Source organism: Schistocerca serialis, chromosome 9, assembly GCF_023864345.2.
Source record: "Schistocerca serialis cubense isolate TAMUIC-IGC-003099 chromosome 9, iqSchSeri2.2, whole genome shotgun sequence".
In the NCBI taxonomy this organism is placed as follows: domain Eukaryota; kingdom Metazoa; phylum Arthropoda; class Insecta; order Orthoptera; family Acrididae; genus Schistocerca; species Schistocerca serialis.
In genome coordinates this window covers 35,252,532-35,264,125 of record NC_064646.1, presented here as the reverse complement: position 1 = coordinate 35,264,125, position 11,594 = coordinate 35,252,532, and the positions used below count along the sequence as shown (strand labels likewise).

At 39.9% G+C, this 11,594-nt stretch overlaps 1 protein-coding gene across 1 annotated transcript in view; it reads left to right on the top strand.

The window, feature by feature from the left end:
* Positions 1-305: 305 nt before the first annotated feature.
* LOC126418802 (midasin-like) overlaps positions 306-11,594 on the top strand; it is a 298,364-nt gene continuing 287,075 nt past the window's right edge. Inside the window, exon 1 of the mRNA XM_050085737.1 lies at positions 306-492. Within this exon, the coding sequence (XP_049941694.1) occupies positions 397-492 (96 nt within the window). The 5' untranslated portion in view covers positions 306-396. The remainder of the gene's footprint in view (positions 493-11,594) is intronic.

Below are 11,594 nucleotides of genomic sequence, written 5' to 3'. Positions count from 1 at the left end.
TTGGTCTTCTTCCGGAAATCCAAATAAAATTAAGTCCGAACCCTCCCTTAGATTACAACAACAGACAGTTTCAAAACTTCATAAAGATGTGAAGTTCTCATTAGTCTGCACTGTGCCCTAAGATGAGGGTCCAAAAATGATATATGAAAAAAAATCCTTGACGCAGGTTCCAATGGTAGAAATACGCAAATGCAAGTTTTGGAAGCTTGTAAGACCAGCCTTGACGGCGTGCAAGTTTATTACTAACCTTTGGCGTATCAAGATTTGTGGCGTCGCGTGTTATCTTTGGTTTGTTTGTAGTCAGTGTGCGCACGTGTGTTTGTGGTGGTTGATGTGTGTAGCTGGTAGTGCGAATAAAAACTGTGTAATAAGTCTTGTGCTATCGACGTCCAAACCATGAAGACTGTAGACCAGAAGACACTGCTAACGAATGGACTGAAAAACTTGTGGGGCCAACATTCCTTAAAAACACTGTGTGCCGAAAATGTTGCGGTCAGTACACGTTAGAGAAGTTATAGATTGTTTTGTTTGGGCTTATACTGGTGTTAGAAGAGTTAAGTTGATAGGACGATGTATGCATGCGACTGTAAAAGTTGTTAAGTGGTGAAATTGCATTATCTTACTTGTAAGATCTATTGTAATCTTTCTACGTCGTTATTATCTATGAAAGTATTTGTTATGGACATTATTGTGGAAGAAATGAATTAAATGTAGTCTGAAAATCTACTCTCACGAACATTTACGTTTTGTACGGGTAGACTTACGTTGCCTTTACTGTATCTATGTTTAACTTTGTTATTCTTATGCTCTGTAACCCGAGCATGCTTAATTTATGGAGTCGGAAGTTGCGTCTCAGTAGAAATATGTTTGACAGAAAGAGTGCATGTCAGAATTCGTTATGTGATCTGCTATAGTACCGCTTTTCGTAAATGATGGAAGCTAATTTGCACAGTACGTCGCTTTCTATATTAAATTATAGGCTCCACCATAGGAAATTGAGTGGAACTGTTGGCAGGTTTGCTGAAAGAAGGGCCATATTAGCCTTCTTAGGCTCTACACTGATTTAAAGTTCTCATTTTTTCCCTAATCATGTCTTGCAAGCAGACTTACTCTTATGTGCTATCAAGTGCATTATTATTGTCACTTGCTAGTATTTAGAGCAACAGCTTTATATTGTAGAATGATCCTATTCTTTCCATAGAATATTGTAGAACTGTCCATGCTTTCTGTATCATCTTGTGTTCTAGAACTTAATGGAGGCAGTCTGTTCTCCAAACCAGTTCCAGTACTGTTGTTTAAATTGATCATTGCATAGTAATCTCTGCTCATAAGTGTTCCATTTTAGACATCAGTGTCATGTGGGCTGGTAAAAGTTACATATTGGACCCCCCCCCCCCCCCTTTACATTTTTTGGTATGGAGCAGATGTAAAAATTACGCTTTGCTACCAGTCAATTTGTTACCACAACCAGATTTTCCACTTTTACATTTGTTGGCTTTGCCAACTCTCAACCAAATTGTCACCAACCCAACTGAGACCTGGAGCTGCATTATGGATGAGTCTGTCACAACAACCAAGATTTATGGGGGAGGGGGGGGGGTCCACTACTTAACTAACCTGTGAGCCTTGCAGTTTCCATGTTGATTCCAGAAATGAAAAGTAAAATGAATTTCACTTTTCTGGTGGCTGTGTTTGAGACCTGGGACCATGTCATGGATTGGTCTGCCACCATAGCCAAAATCATGTGCATGTTCACTATTACACTGTAGTTTTGTGAGCAACGCACTTATGACTGAACTGTCCAGGAATGACACAGGACCAGATTTTACTTCTGCTGCTATCTCCATCATACATTCGAAACTTAAGACAAGTGCAAAGTGATTATTACTCACAACTGGTGCCTTTGGTTGACCCATGGGGCATTACAGAAGCATCTGATTCCACCCATATGCTTTGACTCACGAGGAAGCCTTCTTGGTTACCCAGGCCTGCCAACCAAAACTTTGGTACAGATTTATTGATGACATCTTCATGATCTGGCTTCACAGTGAAGAACAACTCCAGATTTTCCTCTCCAACCTCAACTCCTTTGGTTCCATCAGATTCACCTAGTCCTACTCCAAATCCCATGCCACTTTCCTTGACATTGACCTCCATCTGTCCAATGGCCAGCTTCACACATCCGTCCACATCAAACCCATCAACAAGCAACAGTACCTCCATTATGACAGCTGCCACCCATTCCATATCAAACGGTCCCTTCCCTACAGCCTAGGTCTTCGTGGCAAACGAATCTGCTCCAGTCCGGAATCCCTGAACCATTACACCAACAACCTGAAAACAGCTATCGCATCCCGCAACTACCCTCCCAAACTGGTACAGAAGCAAATACCCAGAGCCACTTCCTCATCCCCTCAAACCCAGAACCTCCCACAGAAGAACCACAAAAGTGCCCCACTTGTGACAGGATACTTTCAGGACCTGTATCAGTCTTTGAATGTGGCTCTCCAGCAGGGATACAACTTCCTCAAATCCTGCCCTGAAATGAGATCCATCCTTCACGAAATCCTCCTCACTCCTCCAAGAGTGTCTTTCCACCGTCCACCTAACCTTCGTAACCTCTTCGTTCATCCCTATGAAATTCCCAAACCACCTTCCCTTCCCTTGTAACCGCCTCCGGTGTAAAACCTGTCCCTTGCACCCTTCCACCACCACCTACTCCAGTCCTGGAACCCGGAAGGTGTACACGATCAAAGGCAGAGCCACGTGTGAAAGCACCCGCGTGATTTACCAACTGACCTGCCTACACTGTGAAGCTTTCTATGTGGGAATGACCAGCAACAAACTATCCATTGGCATGAATGGACACAGGCAGACAGTGTTTGTTGGTAATGAGGATCACCCTGTGGCTAAACATGCCTTGGTGCACGGCAAGCACATCTTGGCACAGTGTTACACCGTCCGGGTTATCTGGATACTTCCCAGTAACACCAACCTGTCAGAACTCCGGAGATGGGAACTTGCCCTTCAGTATATCCTCTCTTCTCGTTATCCGCCAGGCCTCAACCTCCGCTAATTTCAAGTTGCCGCCGCTCATACCTCACCTGTCTTTCAACAACATCTTTACCTCCGTACTTCCGCCTCGACTGACATCTCTGCCCAAACTCTTTGTCTTTAAATATGTCTGCTTGTGTCTGTGTATGTGTGGATGGATATGTGTGTGTGTGCGAGTGTATACCCGTCCTTTTTTTTCCCCTAAGGTAAGTCTTTCCGCTCCCGGGATTGGAATGACTCCTTACCCTCTCCCTTAAAACCCACATCCTTTCGTCTTTCCCTCTTTCCTGATGAGGCAACAGTTTGTTGCGAAAGCTTGAATTTTGTGTGTATGTTTGTGTTCGTTTGTGTGTCTGTCGACCGGCCAGCACTTTCATTTGGTAAGTCACATCATTTTTGTTTTTAGATATATTTTTCCTACGTGGAATGTTTCCCTCTATCATATATATATATATATATATATATATATATATATATATATATATATATATATATATATTCCACGTGGGAAAAATATATTTAAAAACAAAGATGATGTGACTTACCATACGAAAGCGCTGGCAGGTCGATAGAGACACAAAGAGACACATACTTACATACAAAATTCAAGCTTTCGCTACAAACTGTCGCCTCATCAGGAAAGAGGGAAGGAGAGGGAAAGACGAAAGGAAGTGGGTCTCAAGGGAGAGGGTAAGGAGTCATTCCAATCCCGGGAGCGGAAAGACTTACCTAAGGGGAAAAAAGGACGGGTATACACTCGCACGTGCACACACACATATCCATCCATCCACACACACACACACACACACACACACACACACACATATATATATATATATATATATATATATATATATATATATATATATATATATATATAAAACTTACCAAACGAAAGCATTGGTACGTTGATAGAAACAATAACAAACAGAAACACACATGAGTCATTCCGTGTCAAATCAACACATTTTTAATAAAAATTTTACCTCACCCTCTTAGATTTTGCTGAAAGTTTTTATACTTATGGCTGAAACTAAGAAAAATACCAAATTTCAATTTTTTACCTCAAACCATTCCTGAAATATGGTCATGTAAACTTTTGAAAAACTGGCTATAAATGTGTGAACGGACTTTTTTTAAACTGCCCTAGGAGCTGCCCTAATTGAGCTAGAGTACTGGGAAAGGTGTCATTTTGCAGCATTTTTCATGCTCTTTCCAGTGATAGACCAAAAAACATAGCTTCTAATTAATAACTTTTTTCAAAATGGTAATTAATATTTTGATTTAATTTTTTTACAAAAGTAAATAATTGAAAATTTTCGAAATATTTCTATAACTACTTCATACTGTTGTTAATCACATGGCAAAATTGAAATGTGGGATGATGGTGGGTTCATTGTTAAATAAAAAAATTATTCCGGACTTGTTTTTCACTAACGGCCCTATTTTGACCAAACTGACCTTTAACGTAGTACGTCAGTAGAGGACTGTATACATAGGGCTTGATGTCTTACAATAATTCAGAGACTGGAGCCATTGTTGAGATGATGTAGTCTACATTGTTACCTTCTAAGGCTTTGTGTGCCTACAGCATTATTGTGCACTGTGGTTTTGGTGCAAATCAATTGTTACCTTTGTGTTGACCAGTCTCTATCTATTATATTTAATAGTTCATTTTCAAGTAAATCTATACATTGAAGGAAAGTTTAAAAGTGGTTTTTGTATAAATATGGAACCAAGTAAAAAGTGCAGTGCTGTAAGAGTCCAGTGTTGTAATCCATTGAAGAAGTCAAATCATTTTATTAGAGACAGAAAACAACTGAGAAATGTCACAACATGGATGCCCAAGTTATTTCCTCAAATACCAAGTGGTGCCAAAGATTTGTGATAAATGTAGGAAAGATGTAACCAAATTGAAAAATACACCAGAGCCCATCAGTGATGAAAGTGTTGAAGAAGAATCTTCTGGATCAGAGATAATCATCCGAGACCAAGACCCTGACGTCACTCCAACTTCAGTAGCTGTTAAAACATTTAATACAACACTTCAAGAACTAGGTGAGTCCCCAATTGACAAGAGAAAACTAGGCTTTACGCCAAATCAAAAGTGAAGAAAATCTCATCAATGACACACTAACTTTTTGTTTCTCCTGAAACTTCTTCATCAGATACTGATACTGATGAATCCGTTCTTGAAAATCTTAAAAGAAACTTTAAAAATTCTATAAGTAGAGCAAAAAAACTAATGATTTTACAAGTTTACCTGAAAAGTGTAGTGTCAGGAAAATAATGAGGGAATTTAATGCTCCTAATTACATTGTTCAGCTGTCCAAAAAAATTTTGAAAGAGAAAGAATTCATGGAAGGTCCAAACCCAAAACCAGGGAAGTGTTTACCAACAGAAACTGTCAAAACTGTACATTCATATTATGAAAATGATGAAGTTAGTAGGGCAATGCCAGGTATTAAAGATTGTGTGACAATTACAGAAACAAGTGGAAATAAAACAAAAAGACTCTTATTGTGTAACCTTAAAGAAGCTTACAAGCATTTTAAAGATAAGTTTGCTAACATAAAAATAGGTTTCTCTAAATTTGCTGAGTTGAGACCAAAACATTGTGTATTAGCTGGCCGGAGGGGCACACACACTGTCTGCGTGTGCACATCTCACCAAAACAAAACATTAATGATAGAAAATGCCAAACTAAATACAGTAACAAACAGCAGCTTAAACAATTATAAGCTGCACATTGCAAAAATGCTTTGCAACCGATCATCAGTTGATTGCAACATGGGAAACTGTGAATACTGCTCAGGAGAAACTGTCATACGTAAAATTTTAAAAGACTCTTTTCATGAAAACTTAATTGAACAAGTTCAGTTCCGACAGTGGATGTCAGTTGACCGATGTAATCTGGAAATTGTTCAGAAAACTTCTGAAGAATTCATAGATTTATTTTGTAGTAAGATGTCGACTTTGATTCGGCATGACTTCATTGCCAAGTAACAACGAACATTCCACAAGGAAAACCTTATGGAATCTGAATTTGTTGTCATACGTGATTTTTCAGAAAATTATAGTATAGTTCTACAGGACGAAGCTCAGAGTTTCCACTGGACAAGAAAACAGATTACCATTCATCCTTTTGTTATATATTACAAACAGGAAGACAAAATTGAGCATATGAGCTTTGTCATTGTTTCTGATTGCCTGGAGCACAATACAACTGCAGTTTACACCTTTCAAAAGAAGCTAATTTCATATCTAACAAATAAAGTTCAAAAGATTCCAAAAAAGATATACTATTATTCTGACAGTTCTGCCGCTCAGTATAAAAATAAGAAAAACTTCCTGAACCTTTGCCTTCATGAGGAAGACTTCAACATAAAAGCTGAGTGGCACTTTTCAGCCACAGCACATGGGAAAGGGCCTTGTGATGGAGTAGGGGGCTCAGTAAAGAGACTGGCAGCTCGTGCAACTTTGCAAAGGCCATACCAAAATCAGATCCAAACCGCACGAGATCTATTTGAGTGGGCAGTAGATAATACCACAAATGTTGATTTTGCATATTCCACTCAAGAAGACTACGCTACTTCAGAAATATTCTTAAAAAGCCGACTTGAAGATGCATTGACAGTCAAAGGAACACAGCAATTTCACGCTTTCATTCCCAACACAACATCAAAATTAATAGTCAAATACTTCTCAGGTGATATGCAGAGTTGGGAGAGGGAAGTAACTACATCACCAGACAAACTGAAGTTACAAGATGTATCAGGCTGTGTCACCACTGCATATGCCAGAAACTGGTGGCTTGGATACATTTTAGAAAAAAACGGAGAACTTGATGAAGTGAAAAGAACTTTTCTTCATCCATGGGGACCAGCTAAGTCATTCTCTTATCCTGCACATGCAGATGGCCTGTGGGTGTCAGTTGTGGATGTTCTCACAAAAGTGAATCCATTTACTCCAACAGGGAGAACATACATTCTTAATGAAAGTGATGTAAAACAAACCCAGTCAGCTTTATTAAAATGTAATATGTGAAGTTCCAAGACAATTTATTGGGAAACTGCTTTCAACTCAAAACTTAATTTTTGTCTCAGGTTAGTGTTAATGTATATTTTATAGAAAGTTGTTTCAAAATTATTGTTAGTACCTATTGTGTTAAGTTTAGCTATGTACAGAATCAACTTAATTATAAAATATGCTGATTACTTTTGGTTTAATAAGGTGATGTTTTGATATTTCTAATACTTTTTTTACTTACCTTTCAGTATATTTTAAAGAAATTCCTGTTTGTTAAAGGTCAATTTGGTCAAACTAGGGCCGTTAGTGAAAAACAAGAGTCCAGTATAATTTTTTTTAACAATGAACCCATCATCATCCCAGATTTATATTTTGCCATGTGATTTACAATAGTATGAAGTAGTTACGGAAATATTTTGAAAATTTTCAATTATGTACTTTTTGTAAAAAAATTAAAATTAAATCAAAATATTAATCAGGATTTTGAAAAAGGTTATTAATTAGAAGCTACGTTTTGTTTTATATCCCTGGAAAGAGCATGCAAAATACTGCAAAATGACACCTTTCCCAGTTCTCTAGCTCAATTAGGGCGACTCCTAGGATAATTTTAAAAAAGTCCGTTCACACATTTTTTGGCTGGTTTTTGAAAAGTTTACATAGCCATATTTGAGGAATGGTTTGAGACAAAAGATTGAAATTTGGTATTTTTCTTAGTCTCAGTGCCCACTATAAGTATACCAACTTTCAACAAAATCTAAGAGGGTGAGGTAATGATTTGACATGGAATGACACACACAAATTTCAAGCTTTCACAACCCAACCTGCCAGTGCTTTCGTTGGCTAAGTCACATCATCTTTAACAGAGATGAGGTGACTTACCGAACAAAAGCGCTGGCAGGTCGATAGACACACAAACAAACACAAACATACACACAAAATTCTAGCTTTCGCAACCAACGGTTGCCTCATCAGGAAAGAGGGAAGGAGAGGGAAAGACGAAAGGATGTGGGTTTTAAGGGAGAGGGTAAGGAGTCATTCCAATCCCGGGAGCGGAAAGACTTACATTAGGGGGAAAAAAGGATAGGTATACACTTGCGCGCACACACACACACACACACACACACACGCACACACACACATATCCATCCACACATACAGACACAAGCAGACATATTTAAAGACAAAGAGTTTGGGCAGAGATGTCAGTCGAGGCGGAAGTATAGAGGCAAACAAAGATGATGTGACTTACCAAACGAAAGTGCTGGCATGTCAATAGACACACAAAGAAACACAAATATACACACAAAATTCTAGCTTTCGCAACCAACGGTTGCTTCGTCAGGAAAGAGGGAAGGAGAGGGTAAGACGAAAGGACGTGGGTTTTAAAGGAGAGGGTAAGGGGTCATTCCAATCCCGGGAGCGGAAAGACTTACCTTAGGGGGAAAAAGGACGGGTATACACTCGCACAAACACACATATCCATCCACACATATACAGACACAAGCAGACATATTAAAAGGCAAAGAGTTTTTTTGTGTGTCTATCGACGTGCCAGCGCATTCGTTTGGAGAAACACAAACAAACACATACATACACACAAAATTCAAGCTTTCGCAACAAACTGTTGCCTCATCAGGAAAGAGGGAAGGAGAGGGAAAGACGAAAGGATGTCGGCCTCAAGGGGGAGGGCAAGGAGTCATTCCTTTGCCTTTACAAATGTCTGCTTGTGTCTGTGTATGTGCAGATGGATATGTGTGTGTGAGCGAGTGTATACCTGTCCTTTTTTCCCCCTAAGGTAAGTCTTACCGCTCCCGGGATTGGAATGACTCCTTACCCTCTCGCTTAAAACCCACATCCTTTCGTCTTTCCCTCTTTCCTGATGAGGCAACAGTTTGTTGCGAAAGCTTGAATTTTGTGTGTATGTATGTGTTTGTTTGTGTTTCTATCGACCTGCCAGCGCTTTCGTATGGTAAGTCACATCATCTTTGTTTTTATATATATTTTTCCCACGTGGAATGTTTCATATATATATATATATATATATATATATGATGCCAATATAATGGAAGGAAACATTCGCTTTTGTTCGGTAAGTCACCTCATCTTTGTTTTTATATATATATAAACAAAGATGATGTGACTTACCCAACGAAAGCGCTGGCAGGTCGATAGACACACATACATACACACAAAATTCAAGCTTTCGCTACCCACGGTTGCTTCATCAGGAAAGAGGGAAGGAGAGGGAACGACGAAAGGATGTGGGCCTCAAGGGAGAGGGCAAGGAGTCATTCCAGTCCCGGGAGCGGAAAGACCCACCCTAGGGGGGGGAAAAAAAAAAAACAGGTATACACTCGCACACACACACACACATATCCATCCACACATACAGACACAAGCAGACATATTGAAAGACAAAGAGTTTGGGCAGAGATGTCATTCGAGGCGGAAGTATAGAGGCAAAGAAGTTGTTGAAAGACAGGTGAGGTATGAGTGGCGGCAACTTGAAATTAGCGGAGATTGAGGCCTGGCGGATAACGAGAAGAGAGGTTATACTGATGGGCAAGTTCCCATCTCTGGAGTTTGGATAGGTTGGTGTTGGTGGGAAGTATCCAGATAACCCGGACCGAGCGAGGTGGCGCAGTGGTTAGACACTGGACTCGCATTCGGGAGGACGACGGTTCAATCCTGCGTCCGGCCATCCTGATTTAGGTTTTCCGTGATTTCCCTAAATCGCTCCAGGCAAATGCCGGGATGGTTCCTTTCAAAGGGCACGACCGACTTCCTTGCCCGTCCTTCCCTAATCCGATGAGACCGATGACCTTGCTGTCTGGTCTCCTTCCCCGAAACAACCAACCAGCCAACTGGATAACCCGGACGGTGTAACACTGTGCCAAGATGTGCTGGCTGTGCACCAAGGCATGTTTAGCCACAGGGTGATCCTCATTGCCAACAAACACTGTCTGCCTGTGTCCATTCATGCGAATGGACAGTTTGTTGCTGGTCATTCCCACATAGAATGCATCACAGTGTAGGCAGGTCAGTTGGTAGATCACGTGGGTGCTTTCACATCATCTTTGCTTTTAGATATATATTTCCTACGTGGAATCTTTCCCTCTATTATAACCATATCATTAATTTGAACCCAACAATTACGTTTGTTGTTGTCGCTGTTGCATCTCGAAATCTTTCCTGTCGTCTTATTTTCTCTTTATTTTCTCCATCTGCTTTTACCAGTAGTCTCACTTTCTATTCACCTTCGCTTTTTGCGGTAATACAATTTTATCCCGCCTATATATACTCTATAATACGTAACCCACTTCCAAACCATAACCAAAAAATTTAAATTTTTATTTTGCGCTTTCAACAATACCGCTGCTATAAAATCCACCGTTTCTAGTTCAATAACAGCTGCTTTCATGTATTAAACAATCATTTTGGCTAGTTCTAATAACTTTTACTTTATTTCCACTTCTGTTTTTCGTACATCACAGATCATTTTTAGCCGCTCTCCACAGGTTTTAACGTCATTATTTACAATTGTTAGCCCCATTTTCGTAATCTTTCACCACAACACCACGCCTTTTAATACATTTACACGTTTTTTCGAAATTTTCCCGAATTTCTCCGTCCTTTAATGTGTTTTAGCGGCAACACAACCACCTAACCTTCATGCACATCGCTGTGTACCAACCCAAGTTCACCACAGGATCAACTTAACCAACACTTTTTCGCATTTTTTCATACCAGATCTCCAGTTATTTTCTAGTTCACCCTTATCTCTCCCCATATATTTTTATCTTTCATTTTCATTTCAACCTCATGTTACACTTTCCACCTTCTAATACCATGTCACCCTCACAACACCCCCACAACGACCCCATTAAGTTTTATTTACGTTCCCTCCGCAAACATGCCTTCACCCTAGCCAGATTACGCTCACATATTTTATTTTCTCAGGCTTGTCTGACATTTGGCATAACCCCCAAAGGCCTCACACTTAAAGTTCCCATCCCTGGCTGCAACCCTTCTTTCCATCAGTCCCTATACCAGTTCCAAACTGAACAATCCATTGCCCTCACCCACCTAATCCTTCACCTACTGGTCTTTAAATATGTCTGCTTGTGTCTGTATATGTATGGATGGATATGTGTGTGTGTGCGCGAGTGTATACCCGTCCTTTTTTCCCCCTAAGGTAAGTCTTTCCGCTCCCGGGATTGGAATGACTCGTTACCCTCTCCCTTAAAACCCACATCCTTTCGTCTTTCCCTCTCCTTCCCTCTTTCCTGATGAGGCAACAGTTTGTTGCGAAAGCTTGAATTTTGTGTGTATGTTTGTGTTTGTTTGTGTGTCTGTCGACCTGCCAGCACTTTCATTTGGTAAGTCACATCATCTTTGTTTTTAGATATATATTTCCTACGTGGAATCTTTCCCTCTATTATATGTATATAGTGAGATGTATATCGCCAAAATTTGCAATGACCCTTATAGCATAACTAGCTGAACTCAAA